General features: G+C 38.5%; 1 protein-coding gene across 1 annotated transcript in view; it reads right to left on the bottom strand.

Annotated features, from left to right (window-relative positions):
- Positions 1 to 1,056: 1,056 nt before the first annotated feature.
- LOC126235500 (glypican-5-like) overlaps positions 1,057 to 22,369 on the bottom strand; it is a 1,111,824-nt gene continuing 1,090,511 nt past the window's right edge. The window contains exons 6-8 of the mRNA XM_049944219.1: positions 15,056 to 15,182; positions 7,813 to 7,969; positions 1,057 to 4,708 (exon numbers count right to left, since the gene is read on the bottom strand). Of these exons, the coding sequence (XP_049800176.1) occupies positions 4,533 to 4,708; positions 7,813 to 7,969; positions 15,056 to 15,182 (460 nt within the window). The 3' untranslated portion in view covers positions 1,057 to 4,532. The remainder of the gene's footprint in view (positions 4,709 to 7,812; positions 7,970 to 15,055; positions 15,183 to 22,369) is intronic.

Genomic DNA, 22,369 nt, shown 5'->3' on the forward strand with positions numbered 1-22,369 from the left:
GATGACATGCTGACTATAATAAGAGAAGTATGAAGGTAGGCAGTTTGTTACCATAGCTTTTCTACCTTAGGAAACAGACAAATAACTGCACAGTTACATACTGCTGGCTAGTAACAAGCATCTTTATCAATGTATGTTCAATTGATTAACATAAGATGGAAGGAACATTTTTCTTTCCAATGCTTTTTCAGCAAATTCTAATTAAATTATCTTTGGTGATAAATTATACTGTGGAATGGTTACATTTCAGTTTCCACTAAGATATAAACAGTCAACATAACTGGTAAAATAGTTTTGCATAAGCTTTGTTGTTCAGTCAAAGTCTGATAACAAACATTCAAACAATATTAGTTTCAAATTAGTATACTTGTTTGTCGAGTGACTTTTTTGTGTGTGTTTGTAACCAATACTACATTGACAGATTTTTTAGAAGCAAAATTAGTTGGTTAAATTACTTCATTTTGCCACCTTACAAGAAACATAAATGAAATGCCTCTGACATTGTAGTCATCCGAATGTTTTCAAGAGTCTGATTTTCTGAATTTAGTGTTTAGCTGAATGGGGCTTATTTTCGAGCAGAAGGGCACAAAGAACTAAATTGTTGATCTATGAGACTCAGTCACACTGTATGTAGTGTATGTGAAAAAGATATGGCAATTAAGTGCTCCTAGTTCTTTTCCACCATTTCTTTAAAGTGTTACTAACTGAAAAAGTTAAAAAGATGCAGCATTCTAATATTTGCATAAGTACTGATTCTTTTTTTGGAGGGGGGAGGTTACAGTTGAGGTGAGTGTATTGTGCTAGGACTTGAAAAATACAGTGAATATAATAACAATATAGTTAAAGTAGAAAGCAGTTATCGGATTCCTTTTCAGTGCAAATTTCAGTTGGTTACACACCAGTATTTTAGTCTCAATTTCCACCACTAGTGAAGAGTAATGTGTGTTATTGTCTTGGAAGTAAGATGCTGATAGTTTAATTTTGCTACGTGCTTGAGATTGGAGTCCCCTGCCCCCCCCCCCCCCCCCTCCCCTCCCTACATATTATAGACTCATACAACATAGCTTCCTCTACAACTAAACATTTACTGTTATGCATTTATTAACAGGCCTAATTGTTTTTAATATTATTTGAAATCCATTGTTCAGGAAGTACTGATTTATATGTTCGTGAATTTACTGGAAAAAAAAAGCTATTTTCAGCAACTGCTAAGGAAAAGGCAGCAATTAAAATCTACTGTTGAGAATAGAGTTTTAGCAGCATCAATTTAGACAGGATAAATTAGGCAATTTAGGTGGAGAAAAATTTAAGTTTCAATATTTAAACTTGTTTTCAAGACCATATGTAGTTTCTTTAGTAACCACAAATATGCATTTCTATGTCATACTGGTAAATAAACTGTTAGTCTCAGCCAGTGAATGCTTCTTGTTTGTCTGTCCTGTCTTTGTATGTTAGTTAATTCATTTCCATAAGCATTTTATTTATTTGACAAAGGCAAATCACTATATGTAAACTAGAAGTTAATTATGAAAGTGACATTTATAAAGGCTAACAAGCTAGATGTACCCATAGTCATTGTCTATGCACATCAGTGATAGAAGCCACACTAACAATTTTAAAAAAAGCCCCCAGCTAGTCAGACAGGGTAGAAAATGCTGTATACAAATAATTTTTTGATACAGTTATATTTAAACATCAAAGAACTTATTAACACTATTTGCGGGTTGGTATCTCTATTCAGTATTTTCTTCTACCAAACTATCCTAAATGGCCTTTGTAAATTCAGTATGATGGAATCAAAATACTGCCAATGATGATGTTTTAGTCTGAAGCTTTTGAATAACAGTTCCACGTAGGGAAATTTTCTGCAAGTCTTCAACAGATTTTCAAACCCATTTTAAAGACAGTTATTGGAAGCACTAGATATTACGCCACATAAACTGAATTATTATGGAACAAATATGCTGCTTAAACTTGGGTCACCCTGCTATGTTTCATTTTTATCACAGCTTGAAAAGAATAACCATTATAGTTGAATAAAAGAAATCAATAACTTCAATAGTAACAGTATGTGCATCAAAAGTTTAAAAAGGAGACCTCTCACTTTTTACTGCATTATTAAAGAGAAGAAAGAAAGGCACATTAAAAATAATGAGTACATTAAAATTCTCAAATACAAATACACAATGTTATAAGTGTGACAACAGCAACTAAGTGACTGCTTTTGCTGATGTGGGATACCTAAAATTTCTTTTGCAAGAGGACCTGAATATCATCCTCTTCAATTTTTCCATGTTTATGTTAAGTTTTCACTTAGACTTTTGTATCTAGGAGTTATTGCACTGTAACAGGTGAAGACCAAGTAGCTGAAGTACAGCAGAAGCAGAGACAGAGTCACACTTGTTTTCTTCTTATTTTGCATTCTCACAGAAACTTTTTTTTCCCTTTTAGATGCCTAAGTTGCATTACTGTCTGCTGAAAATTATAATGCTGAACAGATATGTATAAAACATACCAGTCCCTGAGATAGTCTTTCCATTTTCATTTCTGATTGCTGGGACAATAATTAAGAACTACTTGTTGAAGCTTAAGAGAGCAAAATATGTAAATGATATGAACATATATGATATGTTCTATACAGAAGAGAAATTTCATTATACCATCCTACTAAAATTTTAACGCCCAACTTAATGAGATTCACTGTCCATTCTGTTCCGTGTCACTCAATAATTTTGTAAGGAAATGCATGTAAGACAATAACACGAGATTTTTCCATCAAATTTTTGGTTGTTTTCTTTCACCGAATCTGTTTTCTTTCACCGAATCTGCACATTTGTGTAAAATAATATTGGTCTCATGAGTACAAGTACCATTTTCAAAATGTATAAGAGGGGTCAGTACTTTATCTCTTAAACATCTACATTTATATAACCAACACAGAGAAAAAGAAGTTCACTGATTTACCCAGGAGGGAAACAAAAACACTCAGAAATCAATAGCTCTGTAATTCATAATATGGTCATGTTTTTTAATTTTTGGGTCACTTTGTCTCCTTGATTTATGTCACAATGCTGTAAACTTATGTAAGTATGTAAACAATTTAAACAGCTTCTGCTGCTCACATAATTAGGGTGAAGATATGTCAGTCAGTTCTGGGTGAAAGAATCAAGTAAAGATTGTCCCTGTGCAACTGTTGTGGATTTTGTACCCTAAATTATGAGCAAGTTTAATTGGGCCTTTCAATTTGTGTGATGCATTTCTGTTTTAAACTTACTGTGAAACTTCACTGGATAACCAAATAACTGTGAATTTTAGAATACACAAGTATTTATCACACTAACACTCATCCACACACAATAACATTCTTCCTAGATATGTTAGTCTCATATTATATCAACCATGAAGATTTATGTGTCTAAATGGAAATGTCAGCTATGCACTGAAAGGTGGAAATTGAAAGCAGAGTTCTGAAGACAAAATGTAGGGCCAAAATCTATGAATGAAACATGGAGTAATTAAAGCACTTGAAAATACTGAAAATTCTTTTCATCTTTTTGTTCTGATGCAGTTACATATTGGTATACAAAAACATGTGCCAAAATGACACTTCCAGAGTCAATGCATTTAGTGATGATTTTTTATATTTCTCTAACAGAATGATACTATTTTTGTAATCCTTCAATGAATGTTAAACATTATTTTCTTTTCAACACTGTATTACATGATAACATCAGCCTCTTGTGCATTTTGAGAGCTGTCACTTATGTGCTGACTATTTATTCCGTTGCTGTGAAGCATTCCCTTAAACAATGATGGGCTAGTGCTGTTGTTGATCTGTGAAAATGATTTCTGCAGTGTTTGAATGCATTTATCCACTGAATGAGTGTATAAAAATGCCTAGTCATCACCAAACTAAGGTGCTAATGAAGCAGTCCGGTTTCAGCTTCGCAATCTGATGGACCACAATGGAATTTATGTTAACAATGATGATGGTGTACTGATTCAGAACTCCTTAACTGATATTACGTTTTCATAGTTAGAAAGATGATTTTGTGAAAAACAAAACTAATAGCATTTTATGTTGTGCACAAATACGGTGTACTATTTAAGTACAAAAGTTTAGATGCAGGGGCACAGACATAATTTGTAAACCAAAAATAAACATCTTTTGAAACCATATTGGCCATCATTCATAGTGTAACTATGTTTATCATGTTCATATATTAACAAACAATTGCAACCACAATATAATTTTAAAGACTGGTTGATATTAATTTGTTAATATATGAAGAAATAATGAATATATATATAAATCTCTTTAATATCATAAGCTTGCACTGTGCAGGCTGCATTTTTTTTCTCAGTCACAATGATTCAGTACATACACTAATTTCACACAATGTAACATGGTCAGTGTTTTAATAGTTGACCAGTGTTTTCATAAGATGTCACAATTGGATGTGAGTTGGTGATGTGTGAACTGATGGGAACCCAGGCTTCTTGACAGCTGGAGTATCGGTATACAGACACATCTAACCATCATATATATATGATGTTGCTGCTGTTGCACCAAAGACAATGAGCAGAAGACTGCAGGAGAATACAGTATCAGCTCCCGAATCAGCTTTCTTTTCATCTCTTCCTTCACCTGGTGAGACATGTACTGCATGATCTGTTGAACTAGTATCCACCCCTCCTGCTCCTCCACCTACTAAGACAAAAAGTAACACTTGTTTATGTAAAATCAAACAATAGAAAATTCAGGATTGACTAATAACAACATTATCGAGACGATACGACAAATTGTTATGCAGAAGCAAATACTATTGAGTAGCAATCTATCCTTTCCATTTGTTTATGTAAACTTTTTCAATTGTTTTATTTAAATGTAGCCAACAGATTACTGAATTTATGAAAATATAAAATGAAATACAATTCAGACTTATTTATTTAACAAACATATCCAAGGTAACACTCTTTAATCAACAACAGAAATAAGGATTTCAATTTTTTATTCATCTCCGAAGCAGAATAATCTGAACAAAACATTCATTACAAAGAACTGCTCAAAATTAAAAGTTTCAAAATATCTGCAGTCTTGCAATTGAGATTTGTGCAAGATTATTTCCACCTGCCTTTTGTGTACTTAGCTCAATTATGCAGTGCATTAAGTGTGCTTTTTAACTTTCTGACATGCTCTTTCAAGCTCTTAGTCAGGGTTTATCATGTTTGCTTGGTAACCCCACCAGATATACAAGTCTAAGTTATGATGTCTCTGGCAGACTGGTCATGTGAAATTCTATGGCAGCCCATTATAAGACCACCAAGTGGTTGGCTCACTCTCAGATTCTCCTTCACCAGCTGCTATTATCTGATTCTGCCTGTATGATGTGAACTACACCCACTGCTGCTGTTTACCTCGATGGGGTTAGACATACATTTAGATAGTGATTGCAATGCCTTCCAATTTACTGTATGACTAGATTAATGAGCCTGTTATTTGCACTTCATGAGGTGACATAAAATTCCAGTAGAATGCTTCTATTTGATGTACTTGTGGCTTCTACCACCATAAGACTTATTTCAAACTATGATTAATATTATTATTGCAATATATGTTGTAATGCAACAGACCTAGAACTACATACCGAAGTAGGCAATGTGTTACGTATATTACTCAATCCATATTTTGTGACACTGAAAAATACTCAGACCCATTACTTTCTTCAATCTTTTATGTTAACTACTGATCACAATGTTCTTCTTAAAAACAGACAATATTATCATTATTTTCAATCATGTAAAAGTTTGTTTGTTCGAATGTAAACAGTATCATATCCCTACAAAACTAAGAATGCAGTATGAATATAGCCAGTGTATAACACAAATTTTAGCATCATAGGTGAAGAACTAATTATGTATTTACTTACTATTTGATAAATATGGAATGTAAAGGAAAATATTTTGTAAATCTGAAACCAATATCATGCACTTTTAATGTTTCCGCATAAAAAATCTGTTTCCACACCTTATTATATACCATTATGTCGCAGTCCATTCCAATTGTACTGTAATTAATTTGAGTAACTGTAATGTAATTATAATTGTAATATAAACATTAAGTGCACTGATCTTGATTTTTATAACTATATTTATAGGTTGATGGCTCTGTCCACAAAATCAGAACCAGTTCATGGCAGATCAGTGCAGTATGATTTTAGTGAGGGTATGATTGTAAAACTATTTGGCAATCATTCAACTTTAATGAAAGCTAGAAGAAATGTGTACATCAGTTTAAGACTGTTACACTTATGCCTCAAGAAAATTAAACCCAGTAAGATGGAGGCTGCAGCGAAGATATTTGAGCTCCTTTGCTGGTGTAACAAATGTGCAAGTTAATTAATATGTGAATTTTTTGTAGTATTCAGTTCCTGCTTTCAAACAATTTGTGATACACTATATTTCCTTATTTTACAGAAACTATACATAAAATAAAAAATATGATTCATACTATCATACTGGTAGTTACGGTGTGCACAATGAAGTATTTACACTTGTACTTACATTAATTTCAGTCAAGTAATGTTTGGTCTTGTGGACTAATGGACAATTTAATCTGTTGTTTCAGAATAGTGTGTTTCTTGGTCATAAAGTGGGGGCTACAACATTTTGTATCCAATCAGTGGCTCTCAACTAATGGCATTTTTTTGTCTCTGTGTCTTTAATGTTAACTCTTGCAGTATGCCCGAGGGTGTATTTTAACTCATTAATAAAATCTCCGACAAAGAACATGTTGAGATTATATCATCAATGTCATTAATGTCATTAATTCTTGCTTCAATATGAACATAATGGAAATTTGACCTTGATTACCCTTGTTATTCATGGGGGTAACTATTTCTGAATCTCATTTGAACTTACAGTAACTAATCTGACACTGGAAATTAATTGTTGATGTTACAATAACTAAAAAAGAAAATAAATGTTGATAGCTGTCTTTAAAGTGGTAAGTAACAGTGTATTGGGTTTTCACAAGGTGCACAGGAGCGGGACTGAATAGTGTTTCAGTTCAGTGTCTGCAATGTGAAGGTGTGAAACTTATTGAAATTAATAGCAGAATGAAGCTCGAGCATGATGATGTATGTTTGTCAGAGTAGCCAGCCTTTGAATGGAGTGATAAGGTTGGAAATGTATGACATCAGTGGTTTATGCTTCTCATCTGGGTGTGACACATCACGCTATGTCTCCAGGAAACACTACAGTGCTGAATCCATTACAATAGAAAAGTATTGCATGATATTGGATCACACTGCAGTAACTGTAAACATTAGTTACAGTTCAGTACATCTCTACTATCAATGTGCAAATAAGGCAGTAGCCACCTCCAGTGTTCTTTGTGTAATCATTAATTTAACATTTATTTTTATTTATTTTAAAAGGTGGTGTCACTGCCATTCATTTTGTACCATTTCCATCACTACCTATTGTCAATGCATACACTTTTTTCAAAGTTATTGATCACTGTAATGCCATGAAAAATAGCTACTATCTACAAAAAGCAATTCTTTCAATATTAAAAAAACCTTTGTGGTTGCTCGTGAGTGCTCCAACAGTTGAGGAACTTCCATGCACCACAATAATAAGGGCTGCAGTAATGAAACTTTTTGTGTTACATACACAATCACAAATGACCAAAAAATTATATGTTTTGTGTGATCAAATAACTTCTTTTGAACTTTAAAAAATTAAGCTTTTTTGGTATGAGTTATGAATTATGCTAATTTCATTAGAAGGAAAGGAAACAGGTCTCACCAATTGGTATGTCTCCAGAACCTGAGCCATCATCTCGCCATCCTCCATCTTGTTCAGCATCCCAGCCTCCACCTGGCTCCTGTCCACTTCCACTTCCCTCTTCGTAGTGAGTGAAGGAGAGTGCTGGAGGTGTTTCTGTCAATTGGCTTACCACAACCTGTAAATAAACAAAAAGTAAGCTCAATGGAAGCAGCCATCCAGTATGAATTGTTTCATGCATGCAGATATTGGTATCCAAGTTGAGTAATCAATCTGATGTATGGTGGAAAGACAAAACATGACTCCTATTGTTACCTGAATTATTTTTATCTTCAGTTCTCAGCCTAGTTCAATTACTCAGTCTTAGTTCTAATCACAACAAAGATTTATGTACAGTAAGATGACAAAGTCATGGGATAGAAAATGCACATATACAGATGATAGCAGTGTCACATACACGATGTATAAAAGGACAGTGCATTGGTGGAGTTATCACTTGTACTAAGGTCATTCATGTGAAAAGGTTTCAAACATGATTATGGCCATAAAATGGGAATTAACAGACTTTGAATGCAATGGTAGTTGGAGCTAGACATATGGGTCATTCAGTTTGGCAATCATTAGGGAATTCAGAGGTCCACAGTGTCAAAAGTGGCAGGAATACCACATTTCAGGTATTATCTCTCACCATGAGCAACACAGTGGCCAATGGACTTAACTTAATGACAGAGAGCAGTGGCATTTGCGTAGAGTTGTCAGTGCTAACAGACAAGTAACACTTTGTGAAGTAACTGCAGAAATCAATGTGGAACATATGATGAATGTATCCATTCGGACACAGCAGCAATATTTGGTATTAATAGGCTATGGCAGCAGATTGCTGTTGTTAACATCGTGACATCACCTGCAGCTCTTCACCTGGGCTCGTGACCACATCATCTGGACCCTAAATGACTGGACACCATGGTCTGGTTAAATGAGTCTTGATTTCACTTGATATTAGCTGATGGTAGGATTTGAGTGTGGCACAGATCCCACAAAACCATGGACCCAGGTTGTCAACAAGGCACTGAGCCAATTGGTGATGGCTCCATAATGATGTGGGCTGTGTTTACGTGGATCATTGCTTGGAAATGGTTATGTTCAGCTACGTGAAGACCATTTGCAGCCATTCCTGGACATCACATTCCCAAACAATGACGGAATTTTTATGAATGACAATGCGCCATGTCACCGGGCCACAATTGTTCACAATTAGTTTGAAGAACATTCTTGACAATTTGAGTGAATGATTTAGCCATCCAGTTAGCCAACATGAAACCCATTGAACATTTACAGGATGTAGGTGAGAGATCAGTTCATGCATCAACTCCCGCACTGGCAGCACTTTCGCAATTATGGACGGCTATAGAGGCAGCATGGATCAATGTTTCTGCTGGGAACCTCCAATGAATTGTTCAGTCCATGTCACTACGCACGCAAAAGGAGGTCTGACATTATATTATGAGGTATTTCATGGCTTTTGTCACCTCAGTGTAATGTGATGTAGTTAATAGGATAAGGAATTATTCACTGTTTGTCTAGTTCTGATAGTAAGGTAATCAAATAATGTAGTGAACCAGTAAGAAATGAAAGATGAGGCAGAAAATTCTCCAAAAATAAGTGAAGTCTTCAAACATGCTGAATGTTCAGGTATTTTGCCACAAGATTTCTTGCCACTTTTGAGTAAACCGAAACAAGAAAATTAACAGAGATGGCTGGCCATTAAAATTATGGCACTGTGAAGGTTGGATGCAAGAAATGTCAAATTGGCATGAGAATACTACACGCAGCTTCACCAAATACGCAGGAGTAATGTAACCTTTCTTTTGTATCTAAGAAAAGATTACACAGCAGGTTTCTCACTCAGAAATCACATTTGAATGTTGTTTGTTTATGATAAGATCATATTATGCCTGATGTAAGGAGGAGGAACATCTACCAGTAAGTGTCAAAATTCTCTCACCCAATGCAGAGTCCCAAGTGACAGGAAAAAAGCACAGGTGACTCCAGCATGTAAGAAGGGTAAAAGAATGGACCTGCAAAATTACACTCCAATATCCCTAGCTTTGGTTTGCTGGAGAGTCATTGAACATTCTCAGTTCAAATATAATAAACTTTCTTGAGATTGAGAAGCTTATGTCCATGATTCACCATGGTTTTAGAAAGCATCAGCCATGTGAAACTCAGCTTGCCATTTACTCACATGATATGCTGCAAACAGGATGAAGGGCAACAGGCAGCTTCCATATTTCTAGATTTCTGGAAAGGATTTGACATGGTGCCCCATTGCAGGCTGGCAACGAAGGTACGAGCATTTGGAATAAGTTCACAGGTATGTAAGTGGCTTGAAGACTTCTGAAGTAACAGAACCCATCATGTTGTCCTTGATGGAGAGTGTTGATCAGAGACAATGGTATCATCAGGAGTGCCACAGTAAAGTGTGTTAGGATTGCTATTGTTCTCTATATACATAAATGATTTGGCAGACAGGGCAGGCAGCAATCTGCTGTTGTTTGCTGATGATGCAGTGGTGGAGGTGTCAGAGTTGAGTGAGTGTAGGAAGACACAAAATGACACAGACAAAATTTGTAGTTGGTGAGATGAATGGCAGCTAGTGTTAAACATGGAAAAATGTAAGCTAATGTGGATGAGTAGGAAAAACAAACCTGTAATGTTCAGATACAGTATTACATGTCTTGCTTGACACAATCAAATAGTTTAAATATCTGGGCATAGCATTGCAAAGTGATATGAAATGACATGAGTATGTGCGAACTGTGGTAAGCAACGTGAATGGTCAACTTCAGTTTATCAGGAGAATTCTGGGGAAGTTTGGTTCATCTGTAAAGGAGACCACACATAGGAAGATGGTGCAACCTATTCTTGAGTACTGCTTGAGTGTTTGGGCTCCATACCAGGTCAGATTGAAGAAAGAGATCAATGCAGTTCAGAGTCGGGCTGCTAGATTTGTTACCGGTAGGTTCAAACAACATGTAAATGTTATGGAGATAATTCAGGAACTCAATGGGAATCCCTGGAAGGAAGGCAATGTTCTTTTCAAGAAACACTATTGAGGAAATTTGGAGAACTGGCATTTGAAGCTTAGTGCCAAACAGTTCTACTGCCACAAACATACACTGTGCATAATGACCACAAAGATAAGATATGAGAAATTAGGGCTCATGTGGAGGCATGTAGACAGCCATTTTTCCCTTGATCTATTTGTGAGTGAAACGGGAAAGGAAATAACTAGTAGTGGTACAGGCTACCCTCCACCACACACTATACAGTGGCTTGCGGAGTATTTATGTGGTTGTAGGTGTAGATGGCCAGCAGGGTATTTTGCATATCACCATTACCTGATATCTAACAGAATCAAATTATGGGCTAACTCTTCATTTAGACAAAAAATATTCATTGGAATTATGTGTGGGGGTTAACACAGAAACATTTAGTACATTTTGATATTTTAAACATTTTGTGGCTGTGCACTCAGCAACTGTGTATGCAATTACATAAAATATAACAGTCAGACAAGCTGTTGCACACAACTTTTTTAAAAAAACACATTTGCCAGGTATCGATAGTTCTAAGCCTATCTATCATTTGATGGTGTCATCCAATGGAACACAAACATGTTATTTGACGATAGCAGTGTTGCTGAAATTGAAAAGTTGTTTTGTGATTTCATGTAACTTTTACCATTCTGATAAAGATAGTCTTAGAACTATTGACACCTGGCAAATGTGTTTTTTTAAAGAAATTGTGTGCAACTGGTTGCACATTTTATATAATTTTGTACACACCTAAATCAGCATGTAACTATATTTACGTTCTGGTTTAGGGGTACATAAAATAGTATAAGATGCATATTTCAACATAAATGCATATGTGAGACAAACCTTCAGGTTGTGCTATTGTATTTGACCACAAATGGCACCTGTGAAATGTCTTCAATATGTCACAAGTGTCAATCATGGTCAGAACAGTGTTCTGTGTAGTTGTGAGTGCATTATGTCTGAGCTACGAGAATTCAGATGTTGGCAAATTGTTGGTGCTTGTATGGTGGGTGCTTCAATAAACATGGTAGCTAACGTGTTTAATGTTTCAAGAGGTACTGTATCAAAGATTTATATTGCATATGGGGAAAGTGGAAAAAGATTATTCACTGACTTACAACATGGGTAGAAATGTGTGTTGAGTGATTGTGCTTATGGCCATTGACAATGATTGTGACAAAAACAAGAGGACAACAGTCACTGCAGAGCTGAATGTAGCACTCGTAAACCCTATCAGCATCAAAACAATTAGATGGGAGAGTTCCAGAATGGCAGGTGAGTTCACCACTGATTAAAATGGCTGAACAGGAAAATGTGGAGCTGAAACCATAAAATCTTTGCTCTGTAGCAATGGAAGATAGTCATTTGCTCGAATGCATTTTGTTTTACATTATTTCCAACTTCTGTTCATGGAGGGGGTTCAATGATAATTTAGGCAACCATATCATAGCAATGCGTGGGCCCCATCGTTACTCTGCAAGGTCACATTACTGCCAAGGATTATGTGATCACTTTTTCTGATTAGGTCCACTCCATGCTACAGGCCATGTTTGTTTTGCAACAATGATGCTGTGTTCCACAAAGAAAAGACCCCTGTTCACACAGCTCACACTGTCCAGAACAGGTTTTATGACCACAATGATGATTTTTTGCATTTCCCTGGCGAGCACAGCTGTCAGACCTCAAAGTGATTGAGCCATTGTCACCTACTTTGGAAAGAAGGGTACATAATCACTATCCATCTCCATCACCATTATCTGAACATGCTACTATATTGCAGGAAGAATGGTATAAGATTCTCTTGAAAACCACACAGGACCTATATTTATCCATTCTGAGATGACTGGAAGCTGTTTTGAATGCCAATGGGTGATTCTGGTGTTTCCATATGTTTGTCCAATCCCTGTCCATTACCCAGCTTACTTGAAAGAAGGCTTAGCATTATTTGTTGATGACATTGTATAGTGGTGGAACAAAAACATAATAGAAGACCTACTACAAAGAAACACACATTACATCAGCAAACTAGAAAGCTGGTTCAGCCTGTGGCTCATAAAACTTAATGCACAAAACTGTCAATTTGTCATCTTCAGGAACATAAACTTTACAAGAAATAAAAAACAAACACCAGAAGTAAAGTAAAAGTAAAATTTTTGGAACAAGAACTAGCTCCAGAAACAAAACCATTTATCTTGAGCTATACATACAGCTATGGATACTATATTATCATGGAAAACTCATGTAGACATCTTAGGAAAAGCAAGATGATAACTGGGACACATATAGAGGATGAAAGAACATTAGCATTGCATTAAGTGGAGGAAAGGATGGGAAACAACTGAATTAGCCGAGAGCACTAATGCGCTACTTCCTGGACTCGGGAAGGTGCACCAGCCCCGGATCAAATCCATCCGGCAGATTACCATCATCGGTCGGTGTGCCGGCCAGCCTGGATGTCGTTTTTAGGTGGTTTTCCACATCCCGCTAGGTGAATACTGGGCCGGTCCCCACGTTCTGCCTCAGTTACATGACTCGCAGACAACTGAACACGCTCGCACTATTCCATTAATTACACTCAACACAGACAGCAGGGTACACTAATTCCATCCCGGGGGGGGGGGGGGTACGGGATGGCGACAGGAAGTGCATTCGGCCACCCGTTTCCACTAACCTTGCCAAATCTGTTCCTAACAATGCCGAGCCTGCGTCAGCGCAGGACATGGCACCAGTGAAAGAAAGAAAGAAAGCCTTTTTTTCTGTATGTAGATAACCTGAACTGCCTTGTCCACATTAACCTTGAACTGAATCTTCAGTTTATCAGTAATGAAAATTCCTCCGCGTATCGGAGGAATATTCCATAAATATTACAAAAGAAGGAGCAATATGTGAAATTTTCTGCTGTATGTGCAAGATACATATTTAAGATAATATGAATGATTTGGTGTGAGGATGATAATGAAATAAATTGTTTGTTGTTAATTGATTAGCATAACATAAATCATTATTACTATTGTGAAACTTCTATAGCCTATGTTAATATTATTATTTAATTAATATTTCATTACCAAGAGAGACAACTGACATTAAAATTCCAGCATTGCAGCAATGTTTTGCATTAATATGTGCTAGTTACGTTCAGATTACTTAGATGCCCAAAATTATGTTTTGTGAGTTAATACTTATTTAATATACATAAAATAAATTCAAATTGGTTCATCCACTGGTGATATCTACATGTGAAAATGTGAATTAATTGCTGATCCATGTGATGACAGCTTGCAAGAGGAGTTTGAGATGGGGTCAGTATACAATATGAGGCAAAAATATCCTCAGAGTGACCTGGCAAAAAAGTGCTGAATCTTAAATTTGCGTTGAAGGTACAAGGTGTCTTATCAGAAACTTGACAAAGCTAAAGAACTCTACAGTGGAATAAAAGTACATGAATATTGAGGTAAATGACTCATTTTGCAACCAATTTGTATCTGTAAGTGAACTTTTTACTTCTCTTCCTTCTTTCAGCGTGTTGTTGCATGTGCAACTCTTCATTTATATTAAACTTAGTAAATCATGCTATTATGTTAAATTAAAAGCGAGGGCAGTTGCAGGAATAAATTAACTAGGAAGTCCTTACTGAACAAAAAAACTCTACAATGGCTGTATTGGCACAGCAGTTGTCAATGCAATCTTGTGCTAGTATACTAACACGCAAATTATTGTACAGATGAAATTAATGGAGATTTGTATTTTATGTGTAGAAGGGAGTTTTCTCACCAACAGTTTAGCCAAATCCATAAAAGTCAGCACAGGCAAATATACAGAGAACAGAGGTATCTGAAACATTTGCAGATGAATCAGTTTTCATGTTAGAACTAGGATACCTCTGAAAATTGTGCCAGATTGAATATGATATGGAAATATTTTTCTATCACAGGTTGAATTCAAAGTACAAATAAAACGGGACTAAAATGAGAAGTTTGACAACTTTTAATTACGGAGGTTAAAGCACATGAAAACGCATGAGGCTAAATGATTTTACAGTGTTTGTACATTTTGATCAAAAAGGTAATATGTTTTATCAAAACAATACAGCAGCTTTTTAAATCATATGTATATCTACATGGAAAGTAAGTGGACTGTTCAACTTGATGGAAAAAAAACAATACCTGCTTTATATGCCTCAGTTTGTCACTGAGCTCGGCAATTCGTGCATCGGGGTTGTATGGAGTCCATGTCAGTTCAGGGTTATACTTCTGTGCAGTCACACTTGAAGCCACCACAGTTTTTGTGTACCTGTTAATCAAAATAAACAAAGAAGGCTTAGGTCAACAACCAAAAAAGTAACAGATGAATTTGTAATATATGTACCCACAGAGAAAAATGTTTTTTAATTTCATCAATACTTAATGAAACATGTAAATATTACTGACAACTGACAAAAAGTCATTCATGGGATAATTTAAACTGCAAGAAAAATATGGTCTGCCTGATGTGGTAAACCATACGTCCATCTTAAATTACCAACTTTACCTTAATTTTTCTCTGAAGTGTGAGGGGAAAAAAGAATATAGGATGCCATGCTAGATCTTATAGGACTAAAACTAGTGTACTGAATGAAAAAGGACAGGATTTTCAATTTATGTTCATGACTGGATTGTTACACAGTATGCCATTTGCACAGTCGTCGTAAAGGTGAACGGTCGACACACCCCATATTAATGTCCACCAACAGAAGACCAAATAATTTTGATTAGATAGTGTATAACATATTTCTCCCATAGGCACTACAGAGATAAGGTTACACAAATTACAGTGCACACAGACACATCGAAACTAACCTCCTTTCTGTACACCATGTGTGAATGAAAGAGCTAGAAACCATAGTATGTGAAGCAATGGTGAGTACCTTCCAGCAACCATATGTTTAATGGTAGTTTGCAGAGTGTGAATATAGTAGCAGAATGTAGATACGTACTTTTATTTTTCTGGCAAGTTCCACATATTCGAGAATCTCATCACTGTGGTTCTACAGGGTGAGCTGCATATCTAATCTAATGTAGGTCTGCAGTGCCACAACTGGAGACAATGAGAAAGTATTAATTTTGAGAGTAGAATTTTAAAAGGAATCCTTGGCTTTGTGTGAAATATAAATGACAAGTGTTGAAGAATAAGCAAATAGTTTATGGGGTGACGGAACAACCAATCATTGCCTGAAAACAAAGATAACAGACAACAATGGCCAAATGATGTAGCTCATATGCCTGAACACGCTGCGGTGGCATAACGCTAGAGGGAACACGACCACTTGCCATACTCTAGAAGATACTGGTGTATGAGGTGGTGAATGATCAATATTTGTATTTGGAGTCAAAGATAAATGGATGCACAAAATTCAGAAGCACAGTCATGAAAACAGATTTTAAGGCAAGCTATCAATGTTCAAGGAAAATGAAACAAACTAGGTACACTACACAAAAAATTGGCCTCCCACAGGAGATATCATACAGGCCTCTATCCTCGATAAAGACATTGTTTGGTGAAGAAGAGTTTCCACAAATTTCCAGGTATGCCATATCCCACCCTAAGCCACTCACTGGTGATTAGATTGGCCATATGTAGCAATTACAGGGATATTGATTGCTAAATTTCACCGTCTGTTGCAGATAGTCGCCGGTTGGTGTGGCCAAGCGGTTCTAGGCACTTCAGTCTGGAACCGTGCAACTGCTACGGTCGCAGGTTCGAATCCTGCCTCGGGCATGGATGTGTGTGATGTCCTTAGGTAGGTTAGGTTTAAGTAGTCCTAAGTTCTAGGGGACTGATGACCTCAGATGTTAACTCACACAGTGCTCACAGCCATTTGAACCATTTTTTGCAGATAGTCCCAGACATTTAATATAGGTCTTTAAGGTCAGTAGCGCCATTAGACTGTTGTTTATTTGCAGTTTACATTTACACTTACACGATCATGATTTCGGCTTCAAAGTGCCATTATCAAGTGTTTTAAGTGTTATACAGCCACTTAAAACACTTGATATTGGCACTTTGAAGCCGAAATCATGATTGTGTAAGTGTAACACTGCAAATAAACAACAGTCTAATGGCGGTACTGACTTTAAAGAAAGATATTATGACTGTGGCCTGGCACTATGAAAAAATTATTTGGTATGGGATTAAGATAAGGTGATTTGTCGATCCAGTTGAGGTGCAATGGGGTGCACCAGTGTTCGTCAAAACAGGAATGTATGTGAGCAGCCGTGTGTACACATTTGTTTTCATGTTGAAAGCTGGAAGTGTCCACATTATACTCTTAATGAATTTAAGAGAAAAGGGGATGATACTTTTTCATTGCGAGTGCAGAAATGAACATCCTGGTTCATGCTCAGAATAACCTGAATGAGCTGTCGCAAGCCATAGCACGAAAAACAGCCCAAAATATCCTCCACATGCAGTGCGTTAATTACTGCAACGAACCGATGGTGCACTTGATGCGTTGCATCATTTGAAAAGCAGCAACATTGTGACTCATCGAACCACGTTACAAGTCCCCAGTCAGATACTGTCCATTATCTGTGTTGTTTGGCCCAGTGAAGACTTGCAGCTTTTATATGATGCTGAGAATGATGGCCTTCTGTGAGGTACCCAATTCCAGATGTCTCCAGCGTACAGTTCCCTTCACAATGTTGGCTCAGAAACTGACAGATGGACCTGTATTCACAGACGGCAGCAATTCCTGTTGGTTTTGAAACCATCTGGCATTCACAAGACAAATCACTCGTCTGCGGTCCCTGTCAGTTAGAATCCGTTTTACGGCCCTGTCCTCTTAAGATGTGTTTCATAGCTGTTTGTGGTACACGCTGGACAGTCGGCATTGATACACCAACATGGTTCATGGCATGGACATGTGCACATGCAAACCCGATAGCTCCTTTCTGTCAGGTCCCCATGTCTACCCCTCTTGATGCGCTGGTCCCATAGAACTGAGTCGTGCACACACACACACACACACACACACACACACACACGACTTCACTGACATGATTTGTCAGCGGTGGAGGGTCACAAAAATTTGGTGTTAGTTTTACACCGTCTACAGCACTCCAAAGCGAGTAGTATTTGGTCGGGTGAGGTTATACCAGTTCTGAGCTATTCCATCTGGTCACTGAAGAGGACAGAAGCGTTACAGAATAGGTAAACGCAGGCTCTTCATCGCCATTTTCAGCGGACCGCGGTAGGCGAGGAGCTGCTAGTGAAAACAGAGCGCTTGGCAGAAGAGAGACACTCTCATTAAAATGAGCCAGAATGGCTGCGGTGAGGTGGCTGCTGCTCGCAGCTGGTCCCTGGTGCCGGCATCGAGGCGGCAGCTCTAATGAAGAGTAACAGGGCCGCGAGGTGGGGACCGCCCCATTCCCCTCCCCCACTCTCCTCCCCTCCCCACCCGCACCTGCAGGTTATTAATGTTTCAGCCGCGGAAACTCTGGCTGTCTCCCGCCCTGCAGAAAAGTCCACCTGTTTTTAGAAAGAGGCTGTAAGGTTTGTGCTGTTGCATATACCACGCTGATGACGGCTCACTGGCTGGGCGAAAGTGCTGCCACCAATGGGGAAGTGTTACTCCATGAATAGCATGACCGAACGGTGCCAATCTAACAGTACGGGGAATTTTAATAGTCTTTGCTTTAGTATTTGCATGCCTGTAAGAAACGTTGATTAAAATTTCACTCAATGTGAGCTTATTTTCAGTACAGAAAAATCAGTTCCTAAAGTGAAGAACGGTGTGAATACGTGGCAGCTATTAGGCGCGTATAAAGTTGCTGGAACTTTTTAGGTTGAGACTGCAACACAGCATGCTCAGAAGACGTGCTCTAACAGCTTAGCGTCACCTTCCAGACTTTGAAAAAGGTCGCATCACTGACACGAGATAGATTGGTTGGTTAATCTGGTTGAGGGGATCAAACAGTGACGTCATCGGTCCCATTGGAGTAGGTTCAAATAGCTCTGAGCACTATGGGACTTAACTTCTGAGGTCATCAGTCCGCTAGAACTTAGAACTACTTAAACCTAACTAAACTAGGGACATCACACACATCCATGCCCGAGGCAGGATTCGAACCTGAGACCGTAGCGGTCGCGCGGTTCCAGACTGAAGTGCCTAGAACCGCTCGGCCACTCCGGCCGGTGCCGGACGCGGGTTTGACCTGTAGTCCTCCCGAATGTGAGTCTAGTGTGCCAACCACTGTGCCATCTCGCACACCATCTAGTACGGTGTTAGATGGAGGGGGTGGGGGACGGAGGGGGGGGGGATGTTTCATACTGACACACGGAACAGACAGTAAACTGCACTGTAATGACTGCACAACGATTGGCGAGGAGATTGACTTACGACAACAGCGTGGCAAGAGGACTAGGCGTGAGTCTTTCCAGGGGGGCTGCACAACGAGAAGACCCTTGTAATTTTCGACTGGCTCTGGAGAATAGGCTTATGACAACAGCTGAACTCTTGGTAGAGATCACAGGCAGAGTGCTGCCACGAACAGTCGGGAACAGATTACTGGAATTACTTCCAAATTAATTCGCTGAATGCGACTAACTTGGCTTCAGCTGCGGTATAGATGTACTACCTATTGGTGACATATAAAAATGTGTTCTAGACCGGGACTTGAACAAGGATTGTCCGCTTATCGCGAACGGTCGGCTTAACCATTACCTTCTGCTACCCTTTCATAAAATGGTTAAGGTCGGCAATCGCGATAAGCTGAAAATCCAGGTTCGGCAAAAATTTTCACATGTTACCAGCGGGTAATACAATTATACCTAAAACAGCTGAAGCCAAGTTATTCGCGTTCAGTGAATTTATTTCGAAGTAATTTCGGACGACTGTCTATCGCCAACCATGTCTGTTCATCCAGACATGCAGTGTAAAGATTACTCGACGCTGGATTGACATTTCGAGTTGCCAAGAATCATTTACCTCTCACTCCGTACCACAGGGACTTGTGCGGTCTAGAACCAGGGTCAATTGGGACACTGAGTGGCATTCTGTGGTGCTCAGCGATGAGTCTCGCTTCTGTTTGTGGCGCGAAGATCGAAGCAACGTGTCCGTAGACGACCTGGTGGAGGGTCGCAGGAAGCAGCGATTCTCTTGTCCCTTACCTCTTCAGTTGGGTAGCTACTGGATATAGCATGAGGAGTGATTTAGTACCTGTTGTAGGAGGCTTAATGCTAGCCACTTCGTGTTACGAAAGGTAAATCTTGTTGTCATACCTTTCATGACCAGGGTAGCAAATTGCATGTTTCAGCAAGATAATGCAAGACCCCATAATTCAGTTCACATAACAAACGTCTTGAGCAATGTGTGGAGCCTTGACCAGCCTCTCCGCTCCCCTGATTAGTCACACTTAGAGCGGTGGTTTTCAACTTGGGGGTAAGTACTCCCTGAGGGGGAAAATGAAATTTTCTGTCCGCAGCTCGTGGTCGTGCGGTAGCGTTCTCGCTTCCCACGCCCGGGTTCCCGGGTTCGATTCCCGGCGGGGTCAGGGATTTTCTCTGCCTCGTGATGACTGGGTGTTGTGTGATGTCCTCAGGTTAGTTAGGTTTAAGTAGTTCTAAGTTCTAGGGGACTGATGACCATAGATGTTAAGTCCCATAGTGCTCAGAGCCATTTGAACCATTTTTTGAAATTTTCTGAGGGGGTAAAAACAAAACGTTCATTTGTGTTTCGGTCACGAAACGGCATTATTTTTAAAAGATCTTTACTAGTGTCACTATTTAGTAGGACTGTAGTAATGATTACATAAGTTACCAATAACGACACTTTATTAATTTCAAATACTAGCGTTAACGCTTGATACAAAGTTGTGGACCCTCCAGCTTGTGAGACGAATGTATGAACATCTTCCTCACATGGTACATACACTTCACACACACTTTGTACCATCCATCTGTGACAGTAAAATTGACATATATATACGGTGGGTGTTCAAACAAAAACGTGCGAAACAACACTGTGGATCTAATTGAAGTCTTTATTCAGAAGTAACCACCAGCGGATGCTCAAGCTGTTGCCATTTGAACTTGGTCGTTACACTTTGTGTGACCTTGGTGACATTTGGACCCGCATTATCGTGGTGCTAGATCTCTCCAACCTTGGACCACCCTTTCTCGTCGCGATTTTTAAATTACATGAAGCTCACTATTCTTCGCAATGCTATGTAATGTCGCTTATTGAGAAGCTTTCATTGGAACATCTGAATACACGAAAAAAAAGGAAACGTTTCAACTGGCACGACTTTTGTTAGTGGTGACCTCCTGGTACCATTTCTACACTGTATAAAACATTACAAAGCAACTAGTGTGCTCTTTTAATGGAACGACTAATATTTTTTCAGTGTAGCTACCATATATCGATAATGACAATTATAATAGAGGAAATATAGTTGCGTGATCAATAATTGTGTCAAATCGGAAAGAAATATATTTTGCAAGTCGTTTCTTAAATTAACCCTGGACTTCGTTTATCGAAGAATTTTCTGCTTTCTGTTCCAACTGCAGATAAAAATCAACTAGCCTTTCTTAACGTAACAAAAGTGACAGATATGAATTTAATTCCAGGAGAACGGAGCTGCTGTTTACAATATACACTAATTATTCTCTGACTAACGTTGGCGGCCGGGGTGGCCGAGCGGTTCTAGGCGCTACAGCCTGGAACCGCGCGACCGCTACGGTCGCAGGTTCGAATCCTGCCTCGGGCATGGATATGTGTGATGTCCGTGGGTTAGTTAGGTTTAAGACGTTCTAAGTTCTAGGGGACTGATTACCTCAGAAGTTAAGTCCCATAGTGCTCAGAGCCATTTGATTAACGTCGGAGGTTGCATGAGGCTATTTGCGGACGACGCTGTTGTGAATTGGAGTGTTACAACGCCAGAAGGTTGTGGCGAAATGCAGGAAGACATGTACAGGATCGACGACTGATGCAGGGGCTGGCATTGTCTCTCAAAATAAATAAAAGTAACGTGTTGCGAATAAACGTGTGCAGAGGTGAGCTACTATTCGATTACACTACTGCCGACAAGTCACTGGTAACAGTAACTAACGTAAAGAACCTGGGAGCTACATCTAGAGCGACCTATGTAATGACCACATAATGCAAATTGTAGGAAAAATCGATACCGGGGTGATATTAATTGGGAAAATTTATGGAAACGAAATTCATCCACGAAAGAAGTGGCTTAAAAAAACATTCGTTCGGCCGATTCTTCAGTACTGTTCATCAGTCTGGGACCGTTACCAGATTGGATTAATAGATGAGGTACGGCAGATGCAACGAAGAGCGGCGCGTTTCGTCACGGGATTGTTTAGTCGGTGTGAGACCGTTACAGATTGCTCAACCATCTCCAGCTACAGGCGCTAACAATAGAGGTGTTTGTGTTGTTGCAGAGGCATTATAAATGGAGAAATCCTAATTGTTGCTATTTTTAAAGTATTAG

Source organism: Schistocerca nitens, chromosome 2, assembly GCF_023898315.1.
Source record: "Schistocerca nitens isolate TAMUIC-IGC-003100 chromosome 2, iqSchNite1.1, whole genome shotgun sequence".
In the NCBI taxonomy this organism is placed as follows: Eukaryota; Metazoa; Arthropoda; class Insecta; order Orthoptera; family Acrididae; genus Schistocerca; species Schistocerca nitens.